This window comes from Strix uralensis, chromosome 1 (genome assembly GCF_047716275.1).
Source record: "Strix uralensis isolate ZFMK-TIS-50842 chromosome 1, bStrUra1, whole genome shotgun sequence".
Taxonomy (NCBI): domain Eukaryota; kingdom Metazoa; phylum Chordata; class Aves; order Strigiformes; family Strigidae; genus Strix; species Strix uralensis.
Genome location: NC_133972.1, coordinates 122,247,817 through 122,274,386, shown reverse-complemented (window position 1 = coordinate 122,274,386; position 26,570 = coordinate 122,247,817). Strand labels below are relative to the sequence as shown.

The 26,570-nt window shown below is 41.0% G+C and overlaps 1 protein-coding gene across 1 annotated transcript in view; it reads right to left on the bottom strand.

The window, feature by feature from the left end:
- Window positions 1–387: 387 nt before the first annotated feature.
- Window positions 388–26,570, bottom strand: part of COLEC12 (collectin subfamily member 12) — a 106,065-nt gene continuing 79,882 nt past the window's right edge. The window contains exons 3-10 of the mRNA XM_074879121.1: window positions 22,228–22,350; window positions 15,256–15,354; window positions 11,674–12,720; window positions 9,769–10,257; window positions 9,187–9,323; window positions 8,294–8,403; window positions 6,435–6,580; window positions 388–5,237 (exon numbers count right to left, since the gene is read on the bottom strand). Of these exons, the coding sequence (XP_074735222.1) occupies window positions 5,218–5,237; window positions 6,435–6,580; window positions 8,294–8,403; window positions 9,187–9,323; window positions 9,769–10,257; window positions 11,674–12,720; window positions 15,256–15,354; window positions 22,228–22,350 (2,171 nt within the window). The 3' untranslated portion in view covers window positions 388–5,217. The remainder of the gene's footprint in view (window positions 5,238–6,434; window positions 6,581–8,293; window positions 8,404–9,186; window positions 9,324–9,768; window positions 10,258–11,673; window positions 12,721–15,255; window positions 15,355–22,227; window positions 22,351–26,570) is intronic.

The window sequence follows — 26,570 nt, the reverse complement described above, 5'->3', positions numbered from 1 at the left end:
AGATGCCTCCTGTATGCACGGTGATGTGGGAGAGACATCATTCTGTCTAATTTAGCACTGAAAAGACCTGCGTCTTTCCTGAACTGAGGTGTTTGAAACTTAATTTGCTCTATGCCAATGTTGGTTTCATTGGAAAAAAACACCTCTAAAAATCACCTCCCCAGTTTACGAAAACAGACCCCCAAACCTGAGACATCAAAATGAATCGCACTTTTGAAAATCTTCTTTTTCCTCCAGTCACAAAGTGAGGCTGGCAATACTTACATTCCTCTGGGAAGCCCTTTGGATAAGAAAATCTCACTGCATGCAAGATCTCTGAAAAGAACATTATTTGCCTAGTGATTTGCTTTTATTGTCCTGGTATTAAAAAAAAAATCTCTACACAAATTTTGGAGTGTTACACTGAGTTTATTTTGAAGAAGAAATCAAAGAATTTTTTTTTCATCTCTGAGCCAGATGGAAAGAAAAAACAAACGTATTCCACCCTAAGAAAGAAAACACATGAGAACTTTCAAAAAATATTTTAGCCAAGTTTTTTTTTTTTTTTTTCCTTTTCACTAAACAGCATGGAAAAAGTGAGGTGGAGATGGTAAATGAACAAACAGGCTCCGGTTTTAGGAAGGCCTGGTTTCTGGGGAACAAGAGTTTTGTCTGTAAGGCACTGTGCTTTCCCATCCCTAGATCCACAAATTACCTCTGAGTGAGTGTGGGTAAGTGCAGAGCCTGCTCCAGGGGCCACTGGGCGTTCACAGAGGAGCAAACATCTCCAGGGTGCACAGAGACGCCCGCAGAAGTGAGGGGGAAAGAAAAGCAATGCAAGTCTGGAGGCTGGGGCTGGAGACGTTCTGTTCCCTTTGGATGCTACATCTGCGTGAGCTGCTCTGCTTTTAACCAAGGAAGCTGCACTGGGGAAAAGTGGTTTTGTTTTCACACACGTGAATTGACTCAGCCGCCCTTCTCCTGCTCACTGCAGAGCCATTTCCTCCAACAGCCAGCGGCTGCCCTCGGATCGGCTCCTTGCCTTGCCAGTAATCAGAGACCAGTTCCTGCTACTTGCAAAAAACAGAGGAGCTACTTGCCAGGAACAGAAAATTAAAAGAGGAGGTCAGCCATCTGAGAGACAGAGAAATAGTGAGATCAGATTAGCCCATATAAACAGCCGATTTAAGTTAGATGCAATAATGGCTAATCTAGGGACTGACACTGCTCTACCTGAGTCAAGACATCCTTCACTTAGGGGCCCATCTGAGGTGCTATGCATGCTAGGACAGTGAACTGCAAGAGGGAATTATTGCTTCTTAAAACCTTCTTAAAGATCTTGTTCAGCTCAGACCTTTAAAACCAAGTTTCTAGCACCTAGGTGGTGCAAGAACAATACACTAAAACTGCAACTAAGGGATAAAATAGCCACAGTCATGCTTAGGACTAGGATGGTGTGAGAGGGAAGGCTTTAATGAAAATAATTTTCATCAGTTTGATTTTTAATACTGATGAATGCTTCTGGCTCCACATCTCTCTGATCTCCATGTCTTTCTTGGTTACATAAGCACGAACAGAGTAAACAACATGCACTTCCATGTCTCTGCTTACTGCTTCCTTTATTGGAACATTTGCACACATCAAAGGGGATGAGAGTTTGAGATTTATAAACTCTAATCAGCTGAAGGTGTTTCCAAATAAATTAATGAAACAAGTCAGAAATGACATTAAGAAATCCAGCACTGGATGTAAATCACAATGACCTTGCACCCTCTCTGCCTTGCCCCCCGCTTTCTTGCAACAGTCCCAGTGCTTGCCAGGGTATATGAACTTGCATTTAGTTTGATGTAAAACAAGAAAAAGGATGATGGAAACATGTACTCAGTATGCTAAGTTACAGTATTTGTGCATAACAAGGAAAGCCAAAACTTGAGCTGGGACAAAATAATTTCCTATCACTTAAAACTTTCCATACAACCTGCATTATTGCTCAAACCATACAGAAAGCAGATTTAGTGGGGATGTTTTCCAGACCCCATGTGGCAGCTCTGACTTTCATGACAACTTCTTGGCCCTCTCTGGTGTCCTGCTTGCCTGCCTGCCAACCTCTCCTTTCTGTGACAGGTTCCTGAGCTGTCTTAATGCTCTCCCGCTCCTCTCAGGGATTTCAATCTTTGTTGCCATTTGACACCTCTGTTTCTCTCCTGCAGGAATACTGGGTCAGAAGGATGGTCTGTCTCAGCCTGCCTGGCTGCTCAGGCCAGATTTTAAGGATGACTGGACACGCCAGGCACGCAACTGCAGCACCCCTCTGCAGCCAGTTTTGTCCAACAGCTACGGTCTGCTTCAAACGTGCGAACAGAGAGCTTGAGCCCAGCCACGTTTCGTTTCTCAGTTAAAGGTGGATAATTAGAGCATTATTACAGATAATTACAACCCAGCATTGAAATTCATTTTGAAATGAGTATTTAATTCATAAACATGTTGCATCCTTAAGTTGTCCTAGTTCAATGGTTATTTCCTTGCTCAGGCCACCCAACTGCCTGTAGTGTGGCACAACTGCTGTGCTAGTTTTCAACGAACAAAGCAGCTACCACTGATAAACAGCCATTTCTGTAACCTTATGCAGGCATAAGTGCAGCTATAGCTGTTGATCATCACTGTGCAGAAAACCTCTTTGGAGGGACTGGAGGACACTGGATGACTCTTGGATCATCTCATCTCTATATGTACCATCACTGCTATTACTCAAGGAAGAGAAGGATGAAATCAGGGCAAGGAAACAGTACAGCTGGGGCTTACACAGAGGTTTCTCATTAAATTATTTTGTTGACAGAAGTCTATCACATCAGTGAAAAGCAGGAGGAATGTCATTTAACATGGCAGATGCTCAGAATGGGCTTATTTCACCTAAATAAGCCAACATTCAAAACAAAGGTAGCAGTGCTTCTAATTCAGTGTGGCTTTGCAAAGCTCCACTCACCAGGGTTTGTGAAGCGCTCAGGGCAAAGTAATAGTTTTGTACCTCATTATCCAAAAATAGTAGTTTAACATTATCTCTACAGACACTGTGTATATATATGTAAACACTACAGTGTGTATCTACACACAACTCCTAGGTACAGCATGACAGGGTGTATGGCAGAATCATGTTGTATTCCAGACCTGATGAAAAAGTCAAAAGAAAAGTCTCAGGAAATCCAGATCATCTGAAGAAAAGCTCTGCCTCCAAGATGGTGACACATGGTTTCTGCAGCTGTAATACACAGACCTTTCACTTTTAATTAAACATACGCAATTTTCATGTTGTTCCTGTCTCATATCTAATATGTACCACAGGACAGATTCCCAAATGTAACATTTTGTGTATTTTCTTTAAGAAAATTATAGTTAAAATGAAAAAGCCACGGCCCCTGAATGAACACTGGAGGGACTGTGGGATGGAGGAAAGCAGCAGTCTTTAATTGGTTGGTCTTAGGAGCAATATTTGAAAATCTGAAGTACAAAATCTTGTCTCTTTCCAATAGAGCTGGAGTACTTCAATAAACTTATTTGCATTCAGCCAAGGTAAACGGCAGGTCAGGAGGCAAAGGAAAAACAACTTTCCTTCCCAAGAAGCCAAAACAACTTCCTTCGTGGTGTAGCGTGTGGCCATGCAAAGAGTATAAGAACTGGGAACTGAAACAAGGGTTTCTGCTAATGAACTTTAAGTGGTTGCTAATTTTTAAAATTCCTGATAAGCAGCGCTGCTGCCTAGACAACAGCTCATGGGACTGTGGAGGAAACTGGCTGGGTGATGATATCATCTCATTAGCTACACTGCTTTGTTTTGCAGCATATTTTATTTTCTAGTTTGTTTGGGAGAGAAGTACTGGTCCAAGAAAACAGAGAGATCGATTTACAAAGCACTTGGGAGAAGTGCAAGTTGATTAGACTTTTCTGAGTATGGCATGTTTTTCATACCAATTTTTAAAATTTGTCTTAAAAAGAAACATATTCAAGTGTGGGCAGCTCCTTTGTTTCTATTTTCATAAAATCCTTCATCTGTGCTTGACTTGCAATATGGGTAGCATCTACTGGGGTAGAATTCCTCATGAGAACAGAGAAGGAATGAAAACATTTCAAAATCATTCTTAAAAGTTGGTGATTTACTTCTGTGGCATCTTCTCATGAGTAGAAGGGAGGCAGGATGGCAGGATGCAGGCAGGCGGGAAAGAAGGCAGGCTGGAAAGAAGGAAGGTAGGCAGGCAGGAAGCCAGGCAGGCAGAAAGGAAAAAAGGAAGGCAGGCAGAAAAGGCAGGCAGGCAGGCAGACAGGAAGAAAAGAAGGAAGGCAGGCAGGTAGGCAGGAAGGAAGGAAGGAAAAGCTTTTACTAACATGGTCTTTGCATAGTACCCTGATGGAACACTGGCTGTGATCAGAGCTATAATGAGTATCTAGTCCTTAGCCAACTTAATTGTTACACATGCAGACTAGACTGCATATAATAAGGAAAACACTATCTAAAATCTGCTTTAAAAGTTATTTAACCAGAACAAATCATCTGGGAAAGTACAAATATTTCTAACTGGAAAAATATTTCTATAGCTGAGCTAGGCCTGACAGCAAACCTTAATGAATTATTAGTACCTTTATTGTTTTCTTTGGCCCCTGTGCACTATATTTGTAAAAAAAGTCAGTAAAAAAGAGAACAATTGTAAAAAGCAAATATTTTGTACAAAAATACAAAGTTTTAAAAGCTCTTAAAAGTATATTCCATATTATTGATAAGAGTTGGACTATATATATATATTTATATAAAATCTATATATTCGTGTATCTGTATAATTTTCCTACATTTGGGATTTTAGCAAATGAAACATACTGTTTACACAGTTGCTTTATATGTTTTTCTATATGAGTGGCCAACAGTCTTACTCAGATTGACAGAATGTCTTTTCTCAGAAGAAACAAGTTGCTTATGTATGTGGTTACCAGTTGGGAAGAAAATCTGTGACAGAATTATCCAGCAGTATTTCCTGATGCTGTGGGTTGAAAGGCCTTGAATAATTGCAGGATGCTGGAGAAGAGTTGCTGCTGAATTCCTTTATGCATTTAAACCAGTTTTCAGTGCTTGCTTTTGTTTGTTTTTTTTTTTTTTTTTTCCAATTTTGGTAGGCAATGTTGCTCTCTCCCAGGATTTTCTTCTTCTTTAAGCAAATTTCCATAATATGTAGGTATCTGTAAAGTCACAGCCTATTACACTCCAAATATTTGCCCTACAAGATGAGAGAAAAAAGAAAAACAAAGAGGAAAAAATAATGTAAAAACCCTGTAAAGATTAAATGCATTTCCAAAAAGAAAACTTACAGAGATCGAGGTACATAAAAAATTTAAGTGGACTCATATTCAGATCCTGTAAGTCCCGGAGAATAAATATTTGTAGACCATGAATTTTTCTTAAAATAACAAATGTATGTAGGAAAACGAGGGCAAATTACATTGTTACTTACCCACGTTCCTTCACTCTGGACATCCAAACAGAGTTATACACACACAAAGCTTGTTCAGCACTTTGTTTTGTTTTGTTTTAGGGGGGCATTTCTGTGGATGGGATGTAACTTTGGCTCTAGCTGACATGTCCGTCTGCCTTCCCTGAAATTCAGCCTAAGGGTTCAACTGGAGCAGCCAGGCACCCTTGGCAAAGCAGTGTTTAAACAGGTTGTATGGAGGAGATACCTGCAGAGCCCCACCATGAAAACAAATACCCCCTAGCTCTGTGATGATGGGGCTGGGCTCTAAGCAGCTTTGTGAACCACCTGCCCTCTGCCATTGCAGAAATGCCTGTATAACCAGAAAGAGATGCCCCATGACAATCACCTGGGTGACTGCTGGGCCACACTGGCAGTTTATGAGTCCTCACTCCGACTGCAACAGACGAGTTGCTTGTGGCCTGTGGAACCAGCCTCTCAGCCCTATGGGACATCTCCTGGCAGTGGTGGGAATTCTAAGACCTCCTTAGCAGTCACCAAGTGCCTCCTGTTGCACAGTCTCTCAAAACAGAGTCTTTCCGGTTTTTGAAGGCTGGCCCTCGAACCATCCTAAGGCCAGCTTTCCCCCTTGTGTGGCCATTGAGTCTATAAAAACAGCTTCCACTGTGGCTAGGGTCTGGAGCACATGCCAAATCATGCCTGAAATTTTAGGCATGTTTAAAGTCTACAGGAGGTGGTCAAGATGGACAGCACGCCATGACTATATCCAGCTTGGAGGCTGCTCTGGCTGAGTGCAGTACATCCAGCACCTGAGCACTGGAAAAGTGCATGTTGGGCTGGATCTGAGTAGAAGTGCTCCACGTGTGATTCCCCCTCTTCCTCAACAAGGCACTGCCATAGCATCTAGCCTGGATCTTCTCCCCGCTAGCTGTGCAAAATTTACTATGGGTAGGGTGAAATAATCAAGCCAAGCACCTTGCTTACCTTTGTCCATGTCTTTTTCACAAATGAAATTGTTAACATCTTCACAGTAGAAGTCATTCCAGAGCCCAGCATAGATCAACCCGGCGCAATCTTCCCCTGCCTCGTGCCCATGGCTCCAGTTATCAGGTTGCCCGGTTTTCCAGTTTCTTTCAATCAAAAAGCAAGAGATATGATTGCACAACACAGCACACATGGCAGTTTTTCACCACAAGAAATTAACAAAAACATCATGAGATCTGTTCTGAACGGGAAATACACGTTGAAACAAACAATACATGACTCTTGCTGAAAATGGAAAACAGATGTATTACAGAGAAGGGAATCTATTCAGCCTCAAGCTGCCAAAACTCAGGGACCTAAAATTAGACCAATGAACTTTATTTTAGTTTCTGAATGTACATGCACATACAGTGGGAGTGCTCCATGCTCCATGTGAATTACTCCAAGCCTGCAAAGCCTGCGTACTGCATTCCTGCCGGCTGATGGGATCAAGAAGAGCTGGCAGGCTCACAAGCGCTGCCAAGATGGCAGCACCCTGCCATCGCACACTGCAAAGGCACTCAACCCTCTGACTGCACCGAGGCGGGCCTCTTGGGAGGAACAGCAAGGATTTATGTGTTTTATGGACACATGCTTGGATGGGATGTGAATTTTTGGACTTAAAAGGAATGTACAAAGTATACATGTATCTTTTGAGATCGTTAGCTTTGATGGTGAAACTTAACACAGCATGTAAAAAGCTTGCAGCAAGTGTTTCCTCATCCTGTTTTTGTTTAACAAGTGAGAAAGGCTTCCAACCTCAGGATTTAAAAGCTCCATTTTCCTGAAGAAACAGGTTGTTGAAGGGAGCTTGTGATTGCTGGCTGATATGGTCCATGTTCAGCTAAAAAACTTGCCTGCCTGATACAGAGCATCTGACCAGGCACCTGGGAGGACACACAGCTTTCCAGAAGTAATGAAATACTTTGAAAGACAGTAACTGACAGCCCTGAGGTTACAACAGGGCATCTAAACCACGGTGTAGTGGAAACCTATTGAAAGCAGTGGCTGAAGTGGGAATCAGTCATAGTGAGAGAAACATAAAGAGAAACAAAGATGAAAAAGGGGAGGGAGAAAAAGGGAAAAATATTACAACTCATTTGAAATACATCTGACTTTTTCCATGTTTCTCATCAAAATGAACACCAGTGAGATCACAGCTAATAATTTCGTAACATCTGACTGACTGTAGCCTATTCTGGAGCACAGCATGCTCAACTCTATAAACTTTTTAGTCCGCTCCTCAGTATTAAAAATTTGGGTGGTTTTGCAATCTGTTCCATTTAGGACAAATTAGGTGTAGCCCTAGGATTCCTGGAAAGCTGCCAATTCAGTGCTCAGCTGGCCAAAGCGTAGACATCCTCATTTCATGCATTTTCCTTATGTTTAATGTTTTTCACTCAGATTTGGGCTTTATCTAAAGGCTGGTCATTTTTTATCAGAACGAGCACTCTATTTATAGCCAGTTGTAATGCAAATAAGGAAAATTCAAACCAAGACAGCAAAACTGTCTGTGCTTTCCATCTCAACTTTGTAATAAAAGTCAGAAGCAAATGTTTTGGCAAAGAACACTGAGCTGTGTAGTTATGTGATTCTTTCATTCAACATTCAGTTTTCTTCCTGGCAAGGAAAGAAAGCCTTGTGCATGGAGAAGAGAGAGACAAAAAAACGGTTCAACAGCACCCTCAGTAACAAATTATTTCATTGGCACCTACAACCGTCTGCATCCACTGGATAATTTCTAGATGCTGCTTTTAGAAGTGTCAGCAAGAGTGGTGGCATCTGCAGAAAATAAACACCATTGTTTTTTATTTACGTACGTGTAAACTGGTAGGGATCCATCCACCCATCTCCATTCATTTTCCTTCTCTGAATCCGTTAGTCCAATCCAGAAGCTGCCTTTCCCAAAAATCTGCTTTTTTATCCATTGCTGAGGAAGAAAGATCTTAGTCCATAACAAACACACACAATTGTCTTTGGAGTCAATAAGCTACTCCGGTTTCAAGAGCATCATTGTTATCAGAATAGGAAGGGCCAGAGAATTTTTCTATGCTGAATATATGTTTCAGGAGTTGGCCTTGTGAATCCCCTTGCCCACACTAGAATTCATCACAGTGTTTGCATGTGAAGTAGAGAGAGCTAGGCATGAAAATTAGGTTGCATAAAGTCACAGACAATGTCTTATAGATGCAAATTGAAAAAAAACCCCAAAGACTAAGCAGTTGTATCTTGATGTCCCCACTGTTATGTACACACCAAATAATATGTTGAACAGTAGTAAAAGTATAGATAAATTTATAGTTAAATTAAAAATATTTTTGGGTCACAGTAGTTTTAGGCTGCATGCATTAAATCAGACAATTTAAAATTAAATTATATTCACCACTGCAAAGAGTACATTTTGGATAATATGCAAGGCATAATGGACTCCATCTTTAAAGGTTCAAAACTCCTACAACTCTCTCCAGCCTTTCTGGCTGCTCTGTGCTCACCACCTTCAGGGTCAGCACCAGCTCTGCTCACATGGCCCTTCTGCACATGGAGAAGCTGCTGAGCAGGCAGAGGGTGGACAAAATGCTAACTGGAGTCAATCACTGTGTCTATTTCACTATAGGAATTCACGATGCTCTCAGCTTCCTACTTACCTTGTGGCTTCCACATGTTAAATAACTTCAAACTCTCTTCTTGAAAAACAAAAAGAGAAGGTAATTACCTGCTCCTCTTTGTTGTTTATGATAACCAAGTGTGATGCCTTCTTCTCACAGAATAACTTTGCCTCTTCAAAAAATTCTCTTTCACTTGAAAAGTAGTAGCACTTTTCTGTATAGTTCATCCAACGGGGAGAACAACCTGTGATGTGAATTTTTTGTGTTAAGCCTGTTACTGGTAACTCAATGGGCCAGTGGTAACTTTCTGCATAGGGCCAATAAAAAGTGGGGGATCCTGTACCCATCTACAGAATGCTGCCACCTAAAGTACTTACATACAGTTTGGGAATTTCCTTATTAGGATCCTGACTCTGTGAAATCAAGGCTAAACTGTGTGGTCAAGAGGATTATTTATTAATCATGCTACTGCTGCCTTTTCTTTAGCCATAAACATTAACTTAAAGCAGTTTCAGGTCATCAGAAGGAAGACCAACTGGTATGGCTTCACTTAACAGGGCTTTTTGTGATAAATCCCAGAGATATAGTCTAAGGTAGCAGAGGTTATTTGAACCAGTAACTAAAAGTGGTGAGCACCCTCCACTACACATATCTCAGTAGAAGATGCACGCGATGTGTTGATAGCTTACCGTTAGCCTCCGGCACTGATGTAGGTTCACTTTGTAGTGCCATTGGCATCCCTGGACCTGGTGGCCCTGGTGGGCCAGGCGGGCCCTTTGGACCAGGCAGCCCAGGGACTCCAGGTAGCCCAGGTAGTCCTCGAGGTCCTGGTACCCCTGGCTCTCCCACAGTTCCTTGCAGGCCTTGAAATCCTGGTGGGCCTTGTGGCCCAGGTGGACCATCTTTTCCTTGTGGGCCTGGTGGCCCTGGGTCTCCGCTTGGTCCAGGCAGACCCGTCTTGCCAGGAGAACCCCTCTGACCTTTGGAGCCAGGCGATCCTCTTGAACCTTTCCCTCCTTTTTCTCCTGGTGGCCCAGTTGGCCCGGGTGGGCCCTTCTCACCTGCAGGTCCTGGTGGTCCAGGCTCTCCTTTCTCTCCTTTTTGTCCTTTTAAGCCAGCGGGGCCAAGAGGACCTTGAGGGCCTCTGTCACCTTTAGGTCCCCTTGGACCAGGAGGGCCTGAAACAATGTAAGCATGCAAAGTGGGGATATGGACAGAAAACAAAACCAAAAGCCCCACATGGGGTCCTTGTTTATGTATCTCAGACCAGCAACACTGGATACTCAGTACTGTGAAAACTGGGATAATAGCTACTTTGAGCAGTGCTTGTAAAAGCACATCTTCTCAGGTGCTATCTACCTGAGCTATCTGCTCAGGTGCATTGCTCTTTCCTCAGCCTCCATGAAATACAGGATACAGAAGGAAATAATCTGATGCACCTTGTCTTGTGAACAAGACAATGATACCATGCCCCAGGTGACCAGCCAAGGCACCAGTCCCTGGCAAGACACTCTGTGCTGTTGATACATGCGGTCTTGTGTGTTGATGCTCCTGCTCCCTCACTTTGTTACGCTCCCTTTTCCTTCTAGCCCCATCTCTCTGCTCTTAGACTACAGGACTCTCTTCTGCAATGACCCTGTTTGCTGGCCTGTCAATAATGGGTTGTCAAAAAGAGACAAAACAATGGATAGTGAGCAATAGGCCAACTGTGGGAGAGACCAGAAGTACTAGTTGCTAACTGATTGGCTGTAACAGGAAAGAGAACAATACCCAGAATAGGAAATGGCAATACTGTGACGGTGATGAACAACAAAATAATTTTGGATTCTGATCCTGATCATGGATGAGCAAATGCCTTGCCAATACCCCCTCCCTCAATCTACATAATTTAAACTCCTCCAGAGATAAAGTCCTAAACTGGAGTCACTTAGGCCCAGTTGAAATGAGAAAGGTTAAGGTTACTGTAACCTTGGCTCTAATTCAGCCTTAGTTTATTTGGAGCAATGAATTTATATTTGTGATTAGAGTTTTAGGCCTGACTGGTTCACATCAGGTTGGAAATATGAGTGTTCTTTTCATTTGGGATAATACTTGGCTGGGAGAAACCTCCTGAACTTGATGCTATTTATTTCTGGAGAAAATAAAATATCCTAGGATTAAAACCTAAGCAAAGTAGGATGTTTTCTGGCAGACTAACAACTGGCTTAAAGTGAAATAGCAACTTGTTTTTCAGTAAGGGTGGACCTTTCTGGGAATAGCCATTTCCTCCTTAGCAAGGATTGGTTTCTTGAGGTTCCACACCTTCACTAGCTTATTTTAGAAACTAAATCAAAAGCAGATCCAGTCAGTCAGAATAAAATTTTGCTAAGTCAGAACCTTCTTTCCTATCATCCCCATTCTAACTATGTAAAGAAAGCATAGGAAAATCAGTAAGGAAAATTCAAGCTACATTTACATTTCCAAAGTTTAGGATTAGCTAATGGAAAACCCCAGGACTCTGTACCAGCATGTACTAACTTTCACAGAGCTGAAGAAGTAATGCAAGCAGGAATTCGACATAGACCATTATAAGCATCCTTAGGGAACCTGCATACCTTGTAGGATAGTGAAGTTCTTGATGAGCTGGCCATGTTTAGAATCTACCAGCTTCATTTCTTCCATGATTACTGACAAATTGGCAACTTCAACATCTAATCTTGATCTCATCAAATCCTGTTGCATCTTGAGAGATGCAGAGTCTAAGCGAATATTGGCTAGTGTGCTGTTCATAAAAATCAGCTCATCTGAATGTTTACTTAAGGTGTCTGTGCAAGTTGTCCTGACCTCATTAAGATTGCTAGTCAGTGTCCGTAGATGATGAGCGGTATAGCTGATGTTGCTAATGATATTGACTATATCAGTTTCGAAGACCTGGAACCTCTCTTCTAGCTGGTTGAATTTAGCAGATGTTCTGTTTTCATATTCTTTATGCTGTTCCTGGAGATCCTTTAGATTTTGTTCATTGGCTTGGGCTATTGTGGTGATGTTCTCCATTTGCCCACTGAAGGAGCTGAGCTGATTGTTCATGTCTTCAAGTGTATCATTGTTAGCTTTTGCCAATGCTGAGTTGTTGGCGGCCAAAGTCTGTAAATTTTGTACTTTCTCTTTAAGCCAATCAGTGTCCTTCCTGGCTTGAAGGACAACCTGCTGCAGATTTTGAAAGTCATTCTTGATTCTTAGAATAGCCAAGCTTGTATCTTCCATTGACTTCTGCAGGACACTGATAAGATTTCTTTGCTGTATTTGTGTCAGGTTTAAGTTGTTCAGGTTCATGATGACCACATTATGAGAATGCACTTGGTTTTGTAAGTTCGTTTGGATATTACTTGTGTCTTGTTGAAGATTGTTGATATAGCCAGTATATGCCTGAAGAGTCTTATTGACACTGATGATCATGAAAGAGTTACTATCTAAGGCACTTCTCATTTGGCTCTGTCTATCATCTAATACATTTCCAGACTCTTGTAGCTTCTCCAGTGTATCTTTGTTTCTGGTAGTTTTCTCTGCAATGTCATGAAGCTGCTGACGAAGAGCCAGAATGTCAGATCTGAAGCTAGACAGTTCAGTGTTAGTATTCATGGCTTTTTGTCCAGCTTGGTCATCTGTCGTACAGGAAAAAGATTGAAAGACTTTAGGATGAATTTTTGAAAACACAGTATAAATACACACAGTGTATTTTAAGTACAGTCAGGTTGCCAAAATGTTCTGTCAATAGAACTTCTATGTTATCTTTTCCAGAAAAGAAACCACTAAGCAAAGTTCTGCCACTAGACAGAGAAAAAATCAAAGAGGAATCAATGAAGATCAGAGGAATCAATGAAGACCTTGTATCTTGCTGAGAACAAAATGGTGATTCTGTCATCGTATATGGGAAAAACTACCATTAGAAACTGATGAGTATACGCAGTCAAGTAGTGTTGTATTCTGAATGAAAACTGAATGATAAACAGAATTCAAACTATTAAAGAGGTGTCAGTAAGTGTATGTTTTGAAGTTACAACTAGATTTTGATGAAAGCTCAGAAGTAAATTTTAGCTGTCCATATTTTCTTCCTCCTTCTCCTGGCAGGTGGAATATTTTTGTTGTGATTTAGTACATATAGTTCAATTTTTTAAAATCTTGGGTTTAGTTTTTAAAAAGTTCTAATACCTGTTTTAAAACAATCTGGGTTAGAGAAAAAAGCATTGCCAGCAGGCTACTCCAGATATGACAGGATATGATGTATTTATGTTTTTCTCTCTAATATATTACTATCGTTTTTAATGACATTTATTTTGCTGTTATTGTTTCCTTATGTTCTGAGTTTCAGCAAGGCAAAAGCTTTAATCTTTGAGGAACATCTTTGCTCTTGCTTACACTGCCCTACAGAATAGTTCTGGAAGCTTGTCTGCATATGATTAAGCTTTTGAGGCTGCACAGCTCATCAGCCAGGACATAGAAACCAAGGAAATAAGCAGTCAACACTCACTTTCAGGGAAGATTCCCTTTCTCGACCTCAGTCACTTCTCTCTCTTACATGCAGTCCATATATTTTTGTCCTCATCTAAACATAGCTATATTTATGAATTACACAGTCTGAAGTCCATCATTTCAGATGACTCCAAGAGAAAGCAGGATGGTTTTCATAAACTACAGTGAATACAGCTGTGTATGGAGCTTTCTTCTGGTGTGTTTGAATGAGTCATGATGGTGAACATCAAATGGTGGCTTGTGAGACTTCAGTCTCAAGTGTTTACGGAGTCTTTCATGGAGGGACATCTTCCTGACTACAGTTCCTCTCCCTGCCACTTGTCTTACTCCAGGATCTTCTGAGCTCTGACTCTATGTTTACCCCTCGTTATAGCTCAAATTACACTGTGTTCCTCATATAGCTCTGACAACTGCCAGGTCCACATACATAATCCCTGAAGGCCTATCTTTCATTCACCACATTGTGTTATCCTTCTGACTCTACAGCAGTTCTGTTATCTTTATGCCTCCCACACACATTGCCCTATAACTTTTTTAACTTCCTCCATGGCAAGTCCACTTAAATGGGAAATGATGGTCCTGCGTATCTCACTGGCCATCCATCCAGCAGCGTGTAAAAACGTGTGGTTGTGAATGAATCAAAGGTGCTCCAAGTTGTGAAAATATAATCAGCATAATATAATAACCCAAATATAACCCAAAAGGTTGCATGTGCTTTAAGGTATCTGCAAAAGTACATGCCTTTCAATTACCCCATGTCTTTGAACTAAACACAGTGTGCAAATACTTCAGAATCCAGCTATTTTTGAGGGAAAAAGTTGTAAAAATTTATGATCAAGCTGCAAGCAATTAATTTTTCCTAGAAATACATGTCTCAATAATGGTTTATGAAGCGAAACAAAATTTATTTCAAGAAGCACATACATGTATGTGCATATTAATATTTACATAAAAACGAATTATACAAACTATAAGTGTATGTATATATAAATTGATAATAAACAGCTCTGCTTCCTTTCCAGACAAGGAAGAAAGGTAAAAATGTACATTTAGTGAGTAGAATCCTTATCCATGATCTTTTTCTGTCTTCCTGTAAATTTAGAACTGTGATAGCACTTGGGACACCTGAACTCATAACAACCTTGTGTCCTGTATTCCCTGAGATGATTAAGAAATATTTTATGGAAGTAATCAACTTGCCTCAGACATAAGAGGTTTGAACAGCTGATTATTTGGGCACCCCTTAAAATGGCCTTCAGTTTTTAATATTAATTGCTAGAACAGCATCAAGATGACTGGGTGACAGATTTTCATTTTATCTAGAATCTCTTGTGCTGTGGAACAGCTTCTGTTATGTTTTACATCTCTGCCTCAGAGAAGACTCTCTCCTGAGGACAACCTTCAAGTGTCTGTTTATTTTAGTATAAATGATTTCAGAGTGACTTCAGTGGGAACTGTAAATATTGAACTATGCTTAAAATGCTGTCCTAAGTAGATCTGATCTTAACTATTTTTAAGCGCTTTCCCAAATACTTGAGAAATTGGAATAGAAGTAAGTGCTGTATCTTGTCATAGCCAGAGATTTTTCAGACAAATTCCTGATGCTATCTGCCAGGAGAACACCCCAAAGCCATAATACAAAGGGGCTTTGCTTGTGTGTAGATTACCTAATTTCTTCAGACCACTCTCCACCTCTGTAAGCTTTTCTGTATACCTTCTGTGGGATGTTTCCAGACCACCTGTCACATTGTCCATTTTTTCTACAACTAGGGGAAAGAAAACAGTATGTTATGGAAAGAAGAAAAGTGAAATTATGAAAAAAGTCTATAAACAATAAAGCAAACCAAGAAAACACCACTACCATTAAACAAAAAAAAGAAACCACCTTAAAACTGCCTTGCTTGTCACTAAACTCTGCTGTTGCTCTGTGAAATGTTGGAAGGATGAGCTCCTATCTGCTGGTGGGACCCAGCATTCTTCCAGTTTTTCCATCTCTCAAGTCCCCAAACATTTCTTTGCTCATGAGCAATCTCCCTCCTGAACAAGGAAATCTGTCTCTGTGGATCTTCCTTGTGTACTAAGTCCTTTTCTTTTAACAGTATTTCCATGCTCCAAGCACAGTGCTGTGTGGCAAAGGCAGACTGATTGCTAAAGGCTCAGATGCATGAGAGAAGACTTCCTTTTATTTTGTTATGAGCCATTTCTCCTTTAAAAGAAACTTTTTTTTTTTTTTTTTTTTTTTTCCCCTCGCTGTGCCTTTGAATCATTAAAAATTGCCAACTGGATAGCAAACTTTGGACTGAGATAGCAATTTGAAGATGCAATTACTAAATGTTTTGGGGATCAACTTTTAAACATTTTGATAATGGTACGGATCACTTAAAAGTTTTGAAACCATTCTGCCTCATTAAGACTGAAAGCACGGTCATTCAGCAAGTGCAGATTTATGGCTGATGTGCTATTTATTTTTCAATGTCTGAGTCATTTTCTTATCACTGAGACAATATCATTATTTGATGGAATTGATATGGAAATGGAAAAAGCAGAGCAACAAATAAAGAGTCTGAGGTGGCTTCAAGTGGCAAAAATATGAAATGCTTGCAAGGTTAGAGGCAGCCTTCAGCTTCCACACCAAACCTTGCCTAATAGGCTTTTGCATTCAAGCCACAACCAGGGGCAGAAATGCCTTCTCCTCAGAAGATTATTTAGCCCTTTTCCTACACTGGGAGCAGAATGGATCTGAACAACCCTAGGAGAGGCTACACAAGTTACTGTCCCAGCTCCCTCTTTCAAACACAAGAAATAAAGTGCTTCCTATGTCTTGAGATAGTGAAGCCAGTTCTGTAAACCTGTGTGGGGTAATGGGTACTGCTAATTCATAACCTGCAGCTAGGAAATAGCCTCATAGAAGTTGCTGTTATGTAAAGATTTGGTTTTTTATTAGAGGTGGAAATTTAGGGGATCTTTTGCTGCTCATGAGCAACCATAAGAATCCCAGACCTTTAAAGTGTAGTCCACCAAGTGCTCCTTCTTCATTAACTTTTGCCCTTGTTCTTCTGACTCCGGGTATAGCAGTTACACAGTAGGCTTTTAATTGCTTCCCCAAAACCAACAGAAGAAAAAGCAGACCAAGATTATCTCTGGTGCAATTGCACTGAGGTGAATGGAGTTACAACAGAGAAAAAGTCTCAAGGTTTTCAGAGATACCTCTGGTGAATTACCTGCCTGCTCCTTTCTATACTGCTAAGAAGTCAGTAAAACAGAGACTCTACTGTGCATGCAAAGATAGAGTCAGAGTGTGGCTTTCTGTATTTGAGAAGATGGCAGATTGCTTCCTAAACACCAGATCCAGGCTACAGTGATGGCTTTGCTTTTTCAGGGGGACCATTGCTCAGTACCTTCTGCTATAGAAAGAATTTCCTTCCCCCCAATATTTTTCACCGGTTCTTCTGCCCATTAAAGTTACTTAGCAAAATGCTGTATGCCATTTTTCCTAAATGAAGCCAGAGTTGATTCCCTGTTTGTCCTGCCCAACTGTCTTCCAGTCTGGAATGCAGATCAGCAAAGGTCCTTCAGTTACTTCTGACACTCCACTGATGTATGTATATGCCTATGCATCACATGCAGTAAGCGTGGGGACCATATTTGGCTTTTCCTTCTGGCTAGCTCTAGGCAGCTCCTTGTTCAACCTGTGGTGTTCTGCTTTGTTTATGGATAGTCAATGTGAAGGACGTGGTTCACTCTGGGCACTCAGAGAGGACCTCGTGAAAGCATCTGGATTTAGAAAGCAGGCCTACTCCAAGTGTTTCTGACGGACCTGTGCTGGACTAGCAATGTCACATCACCTATGGGTCTTGTTAATTCAGATTTAGTGTAATATTCACCTGTTTTATCCAGTCATGCAATACGCTTGGCAAATAAATATCTATTATCAATAATGAAAAGAAAATGTAGTTTCTTCCCTTTGCTATTCAAATGAATGCCAGTTTGTACTTCAGGTCTGAAGTTTGTAAAACTGAGATTTTATACTGTCCACAACAAGAAGAATGTTTTTATGGTTGAATGAAATCTAACACTGGAAACTTGGGTTAAAATATTCCCCTGAAGAGTCCAAAGCAAATGGAAACAGTAGAAATCCTATCACTATGTAGTAGCCTGTACTGGCTACTACTGCAGATGAGACTGGATGGAATTAAAGATACAACAGCATATGGTATTTTCATGGCCAAAAGTAAAAAAAAAACCAAACACCCACCCCACACTAAAAAAACTGAAGCTGGTCTGTAACTATGGACATTCTTTGTGTGGAACACCCCAAAAATTTATTGAAGCAAGACTTTAATCAGAAGCCTTACCGGTATTATTGACAATTAGCCATGATATGTGGGAAGGCCGTGCCTGGACTGTGTCTGAAAGATCACTAATGAGCACTGTTAAAAGGTCTTGCAGTCCCCAGCAGCTTGTCTCCTACAGAACATAACAGCTTTTTATTCTAGTGTGTAACTGGATGCCAGACAGCAGCCCTGGATCGGGAAGGTTCATATAACACTTAGCTGGAAGATGCTGGTTTAGAGTGGCTGGAAAAAGAAGGCCACTTTCAAATACACAAGGTACTGATTTTTGTCTATTTATTTGACTCTCAACTGGTGATGACTTACCCAGATTAACTGATATGAAGTGCAGAATTAGCTATATCAGGCAAACCATTTCCTTTATTTTAATTCTGTTTCCCCTCAGAGGGCAAGTCAGTCCTGTCATGTGAAGTGTAGAGGAGAGAAGCCAGAGCCAAGTTCAAACCACCTAGCTCCAGCAGCAGAAACAATAGAGGTCTCTGCAAACATGAACTACAGGGTTAGCTCAAGGATTCCCAGTGATGCAGGCTAAGATGAATTTTGTCATTCCATAGACAAACCAATGCGTGTATTTGCTTTATACAGGGGCAGGATCTTAGCCTCCATGGTCAAACAAATCATGGGCCTGGGGGAGTTGATGTCCTGCCCAAACTCCTTCCCCAGGCAAGTTGTAGCTTATTTTCTTTTTTGCTACTGCCCTGCAAGTGGAAAGGAGGAACTCTGGGGAGAATGAGTAGAGCAACATGGACAAAGTAGGTTTTGCTCCTCTTGTCAAAAGGGGTCATATGAATGGATATCTTATTATTGGGAATGCCTTTCTTTCCCTGGCAGTAGCTCCCACCACCATCTCTAGATGGAACCTTCAGTGGTAGGTGAGCATGTGGAGCACTCAGGAGTGGAAGTCAACCTCTGTGGAGTGCCCCGGGCTTGAACAGCCAATTCCCATCTCCTCCAGAAAAAGGCAAAAGCAAAACAGGCAGACCAACTATAATATCCCTTATGAAGGCCACTCTGCTGCTCCCAACAGTCTCTGCTCTCAAAAATGCAAAGTCTGTCTATGCCTTAAGCTTGGTTTTGGACAGCTTCACCTTAAATCTCAGCTTGGTCAGATCCCTCTAGATTGTAATCTCATTTTCTGACAAGGTCACTGTGGAAAATGTGGTAAAGACCCTCCAAAAGAAGCCAAAATTTCAAGTAGTTGCTGACCAGAACAGTGAGGACTGCATCTGAGCCACAATTTCAGAAGCAGGGAGAATATGTGCCATCTCACCAGGATGTGTTGGCCCTAGGTAATGGCAGGCAAACTGTCTAGGAGACAGATAAAAAGAAGTAGATGAAAGTCATGGTGGGCATTAGAAACTTAAAAAGAAGGACAGACCAGAGAATGAGAACTACTAGAAATTCAAGCTGAAAGCATGTTAGCTTTCCTCACTGGAGTGACTCACAGGAAGATCATTCACCTTCAATAAACTAATCCGACACTGGCTGGTGCCAGAGAAATTATAACTTAGTATTTTGCATTTAATTTAAGAAAGTATGTGTAAAAAACTACAGATTGCTTTATTAATGTTTTTAACAATAATTTAATATGTCTTCTCAAAGCAAACTAATAGTAAACTCAGCTTGTTATTCCTTCATGATCTTGATGTTTAATTCATGTTTTGGTTTCAGGTTTCTCCAACCTACTATGTAATTTTTACCACCAGTTTGGAGGTTTGTTCTATATTGACTTTGCCTCCCATTGAGCTATTTTTTTGCCTGCCACATTTAATCCACTGATTAGTAGTTTTAACGTTTTAAATCACACAGGATATCTAAATACCACGTAGGAAATTAAAGTTTTAAAAGTAGTTTTGGGCTTTATAAACATAAGTGTGGGAGGCAAATTTAATGGAAACTTAGCTAAGAGACTGAAAGAATCCCTGATGCCAGCAGAATTCCTTCTTTCAGTGTAATACTGCAATAAAAAAGACAAGCCAAACTGATGCAGAGAGGAGAGTTCAAGAGCTCTATAAAATTTTATTTTGAGTTTTGTTCTTCCTTTAAGGCCTAATTCCTTCTCAACGATCAAAAATATTGCAATAATTCCTTTGAATATGTACCGTCAGCTGGGGTTTTATCTAACTCATGTTTTCCCAGCAAATTAGCGCTTAGGCACTGTGGAGACGAAGCTCTTAAGATGCAGGTACAAAGGGCGAAATTAATGCCTGACATATGACCATTTGCTGCTTGGCATTACAGAAGGGATACCTTGGACTAAACAAGACTTTTCTCCAGTGTATGCCTCTTTTCCTTGGCATTCAGATGGAGCAGTTACCAAGTCGGTGAGTGGTGGAGCAGTGGTCACCAACATGTCTTAAGGTCTGTGAGGAGGATGTTCATTATCCACCTTCCTATGATTTTTCTGCCACTTTTTTGTGGGAGAGGAAATTCTTTTGTGCTTGCCCTGGATAGATGTGGCTTGGTACTGCTATGACAGAAAGCCTAGTCCCTGGTCAGGCACCAATAACTACTCAGTACAAGAAGGAGGTTTAGAAATGAGTGTAGCAAGAATGGGACTTCAAGATGAGAGCAAAGCCTGAGGAAAAGATGGGGCTAGAGGCCCTCATGGAGAAAGAAGCTTGAAAACTGTGGATTGAAACGAGGAAGAGAAATGCCCTCTCCCACAGAGATCTTTTGGACAGTTTCCTTATTGCTATTGCTTCCTACACACACATGAACAAATATTTGCCAAAGTAAGATACAGAGCAATGGTCCCTCCAACTTGACACACTGTTTCTGATGCCAAGTGAGGTCTGAGTCTTCTGGTGAGCCCCAGAACTGACAGCCTTGTATAAAACTCTGTTGAGGAAAATTCTGCTAAATCCCAGGTGTTTAGTGGGTGGTTTATAGCCTGGAAGGATCCCATCCTCATCTGCTGTAAGCAGATCTCTTCAGATTTATATCTGCAGAAGGCCTAAGTTTGTCCTTCCCTAGTCCATATAACCAAATGATTTTATCTTTATAGATCAAGTTTTTGAATCCTGGAAAGTGTTTTTTTTTCCTCAGAATCTGACTTCCAGAGACCAGTTACATATTCTTCAGGAGAATGTCTGACCAATTATATATGTACTGCATTTCTTTACATTGATTTCAATTTCCGACACTCTGCTTTATCATGAAAAAGGAATAGCTGCGTGTCTATATCTGTCCTTCACATTCTCTCATCTTCCTGGCTAAATCTTCCATCTAAACCAAGAAGTTTTAATTTTCTTCCCACTCAAAACTGTACCAAATGCTCTTAAATAAGTATTTATCCCTTTCTATTTTTACAATTTCCTTTTCTTTTGCTGGCAAAGGACCAGAGGTGATGTCAGCTCTGCTATGAGCGCAGCTGTTGGCGGCACAGGACGCACTGCATGCTAATCACATGAATATTTACCCAGCTTCTTGGAGGGGTTTTGAAGCTACTCTCAGAGCCATACTCAAGCAGCTAATTTAAAGCTAGTTTGGTTTTCTCCGCAACATGCTGCCATGTCCTGTTAGAATACTCACAATGATGTTATTCACTTTCTTTTTCTTATCAGAAACTCACATCTTATTTATTTAACTTATAGCTGTGACTGCACAACAAGCAGACACATCAAAATATTCATAAGAGTGCCTCAGTGGCTATAGTTAATTAGTGCTGAGGATGTATGGAAATTTTAAGCCATGCTTTCTAATGTGCCCTACCAATGACTTGCACAAATGAAATTTTCTCCATTACTGGTTGCCCAACTACCAGAATCTTTGAAATTACTGTCAAAAACACCTAAGCATCTTTGTTCATCAAAATAATTGTAGATAACTCAATACATTGGCACCTCCTGGTTCAATCTTTCTTCCATATATTTCAAAGGAATATTGATCCTACACTTTGTTTCTGTGCTAAATATTATATTAGTAAGACTATTCCTGGCTCTCCCCCTAAGAAGGACATTTATTCTGGAAAGGTGCAATATATGTAAAAGAGCTGAGTGAAATCAAGGTATAGCACATGTTACAGAGCGTTGAGTCTGAAGGAAGAACGATCATTTTGTTCTAACTTTTTTCTTTTCTTTCAAATGTCTAATCTAGTTTCAAAACTTCATAACTGTTTGAAAGTGAAAATCTAAAGTTGCAGTTTGGTTATGCGTGTTGTTATGTGTGTATGCCAAGGTATTGATATTTAAGGTGGAATGTGATAAACTGCCTGTCTATCTAATAAGTGGAAACACACTTGGATGGTTGGCTGAAAGTGAAATGTTGGGCTCGATGCATACATACCTTTGTATCCCAGAATGGCTACTGTGATTGTTAACAGGGCACATAAAATATATAATAAGATGATGGAAAACTTCAGTGCCCAGTTATTTTTACATTTGGTACATTGAGTCCCCTCCTGAATACCTGCAAAAGAAGATTTTAAGAATTTTAAAACAATGGCAAAGAACACATTGCAGGTTTTATCTCCACATTTCCCCTCCTCTATTTTCTACAGAACAAATTATTTATGTAAGCAGATGATATATGGGTGCCTGTCTGCCTATTTTGCCAGAATAGCCTCCACGGTGGTTAAAGCATCAGCTTAGTGATACAATCACTTTGGGACTTTAGCATATAGAAGAGAAGTAGGTTCTGCTTCACTGGAAAACCTGTAGCTTTCCTGAGAGACAGGACTATTTTCTGATTGTGCTAACAAGACTATGTTGAGCTTTGGAAGTCAAATGTTTATTAGCATCTCCTCTGCCAAGCATCACACTGCAGCACCTCTTTCTTAGCATTCAGTCACCCTACAGGGGCAATAGGAGACAGTAAATGCTCCATCAGAAGGAAAATACATAAATAAAACAGCATTGTGAAAACCTGATAGGAGTACAGGTCCTGCTTTGTAACCACTACCATAAATGGTGTGAACACTTTCTTTCCATAATGAGAGCGCCTTTTTTCTTTTTTTCAGAGAATGCTATTTCCACAGAAAAAAAAGGGGTGCTATACTGGTAAAGCTAGTGGTACATCTATACCAACAGAAAAATGCTGGTGAATTTCCCCTTGTGGACAAGTTTAAGAAAAAGGGCCTTAAGTTGATGACAGAAAAGAGGCCTTTACTATTTTATATTTGAGCATTTTGCAGAATGGTTTGGTATCTTTGAGTCTATTAGGGAAGCAATATTCCTCTTTTTTCTACGTGCTCCTCAGCAACAGCTCAACAGTGTTGGAAGCATTGACTAAGTTACCAAGATATTCATCAGAAACACAAATGTGTAAAAAAATGAAAACTGGACCACTATGCTTGAATGAATGCATGGGATTTATTCGTCCTTCCGATGTGCGTTAAGGCCAGGATTAATGTAGCTTTCTGTGTCTGTCAGAAAATGCATTTCTTTGATATTTTACTCTGTTTGTGTACTATTAGGGGAGTCCCACAGGAAAGCTTTAAGCTCTAATAAATTCTACGTACCAGATTACTTAACTAATCAAAACTTGCTCCATAGCTTTTTATGAGTAACTTATATTTCCCCCAAGGCCTAACCCACAGCTGATTTTGCTTTTCCCAACTCATGACCTTCTGCTGAGTGGTTTTTTATTTTTCATTTTTTAAGAGAAAAGCATGGGCCACCTCCCCTGGGTTCATGGAGGATGGGTGACTGACATATCAAGTTAAGTCAACTGTATTTCTCTGTCAAAGAACAGCATTTTCCAGTGACTTCCTTAAGCCCGCAGTACTTGAAGGAGGGATTATCATATTGGAGCAACTCAGGAAGAGGATTTATACAAAGTTTATTTGACAAGGCATTTTCCTTAATTCCCTCTGCACATCTACTAGCCGTGACTAAGGCAGAAATGCACCTCTCACAGGTCAGCCCACTTTCCACATTATGTCATCTCATGTTTTTTCTAAACTTTTCAGCAGTGACATCATGTTCTGTTGCCATGTGATGAAAGCGGTGTAATAGATTTGAGTTCCTTAGGGTATAGGCATAAGATCAGTTCGTTTTTCAGGAACAGGAACATTAGGGGAAAATGAAATGAAGACTTGTAAGCATAATCCAAGAACAGATCATATCCAAGAACAGAAACTCCAGAGGAGAAAGGCTTCTCTCCTGCCTGTGTAGGTGGGGAGGAAGGGAGCTGGCACAGAGACAGGCAGTTGCATAGCCCATTTATTGGTGACTTGGGTTTGGAGAGCAGATAACTCCTGCACCACAAAAGAAAAGGTGAAGGGTCCATAATTCATAGCCAAGTTTGCTTATGGATCCTGATGTGTGGGCTGGTTTTCTTTGTTTGGTTGACAGTCTCAAGGAGTTTGCTAATGGGGAAGCTCTGCTTGCTGAAAAAGCTGGACAGGAAAAGTGCAATTTTCTAAAGGTTTGCAGTAGGTATTCAGAAACTGATATTCACAGAATCACAGAATCATTCAGATTGGAAAAGACCCTTTGGATCATCGAGTCCAACCATCAGCCCTACTCTGCAAAGTTCTCCCCTACACCATATCCCTGAGCATCTCATCCAAATGACCCTTAAACACATCCAGGGATGGTGACTCCACCCCCTCCCTGGGCAGCGTATTCCACTGTCTGACCACTCTTTCTGTGAAAAATTTTTTCCTAATGTCCAGTCTAAACCTCCCCTGTTGCAGTTTAAAGCCATTCCCTCTTGTTTTAGTGCTAATTACCTGTGAGAAGAGACCAGCACCAACCTCTCTACAGTGTCCTTTCAGGTAGTTGTAGAGAGTGATGAGGTCTCCCCTCAGCCTTCTCCTCCTCAAACTAAACAGTCCCAGCTCCTTCAATCGCTCCTCATAGGATTTGTTCTCCAGGTCCTTCACCAGCTTCGTTGCCCTCCTCTGCACTCGCTCCAGCACCTCGATATCTCTCTCGTATTGAGGTGCCCAAAACTGGACACAATACTCAAGGTGTGGCCTCACCGCTGCAGAGTACAGGGGGACTATCACCTCCCTACTTCTGCTGGTCACACTATTTCTAATACAAGCCAGGATGCCCTTGGCTTTCTTGGCCACCTGGGCACACTGCTGGCTCATGTTCAGCTGCTTGTCCATTAGAACCCCCAGATCCTTTTCTTCCAGACAGCTCTCCAGCCACACCTCCCCAAGCCTGTAGCGATGCATGGGGTTGTTGTGGCCCAAGTGCAGGACCTGGCACTTGGCCTTGTTTAAGCTCATCCCGTTAACGTTGGCCCACCAATCCAGTCTATCCAAGTCTCTCTGTAGAGCCTCCCTATCTTCATGCAGATTGACACTCCCGCTTAACTTGGTGTTATCTGTGAACTTACTGATAATACACTCTATGTCCTTATATTGTTACACAGTGGGAACTTGTAGTGTCTGGAACACCATCTTGCTGCTGTTAGCTGGTACTAATGGGCTCAATGAGTCCCTGTGCACTGAATGCAAAGTACCTCCTCCAAAGTGTTTAAAATTCAGATTCCAATCCTGTAAGTCTTTGAACAACTCACATATCAAAAAACACAGGAAGCTTGGGGCAAAAAGCACATCACATTCACCTTCTAAATACACAAATACCAGAAAGTTTGATCCTCTCTATTTTAATGTTAATGGAAGCAGGACCAGATCCATAACTGGGAAGACTGATAGACTGCAGAGGTACAAAGCACAGAGAAAGGCAGAAATAAAAACAAAACCTTTGACAGCAACTGCACATAGAAAAGTTTCACTTGATTACAGTCTCATATTAAGATTAGTCATTTTATGACATGACCTGCTTTCTGTCACCATACTCTGGCTTCCTGTGTAGTGTAATGAGCTGAAACCTCACCGATGTCACTGGATATATTGCAGTTCAGCATCTAGCATCATGTACGTTCCAGTGCTTCACAAGGATCTTGTTTCACTTGTCTCAGTCCTCTCTATCGCTGGTTCAATAAAACAGCACTTTGGCTTTTCGGAACTTTTACTTCCAGCGTATTTCAAACTGACATCAGAACAGCACCCCAACAAAAGCCAGACCTTCCCATCCTTTAACAGTCCAGCGCTGTTGGTATCAATAACATAAACACAGTGTACTAAAGCGATCATACAGGCTAGAGTGATTCCATTAACTAAGCTGGGCTGGAAGTGTGTATCGCATTGCCTGCCGGCGCTTTCTGCCTGTCAGCTTAAAACTGCATCTGACTGCCATCGAACGCCCGCTGCCCTCATCTAACATGTCCCAGGTCCAGGGCTGGAGTAAAAAGCTCTAACAGGCTCTTTTGTTTTCCTTTGCCTAGAGATGGACACAGTAAAGTCTTTCAGAGCTATTAAATCTACTTTTTATTGCAAATACATAGCTCTTAACTCTGTTGCTACTAACAGCTGACTTTCTAGTTCACTAACCATATAAAAATTACTAAAGATAGAGGTACTTGGAAGTAAAGGTCTGGAAGACTCATTCTGATGTCTTTTTGTGCAGCTAAATAATCCAGGCTATGAGCAAAGGTAAAATCCAGGAATGCAACCCTCTCTGTATAAGGATGAATCACAGTGTAATTGGGGCTCCACAACCTCCTCAAGTATGGAGCCTGACTTCAACTTGCCCTGTTGCTCTTACCCACTACTCTGTTTAAGGACCAAGCCCAAATAAGATTGCTCTGATAGAGGAGATGCATTTAGT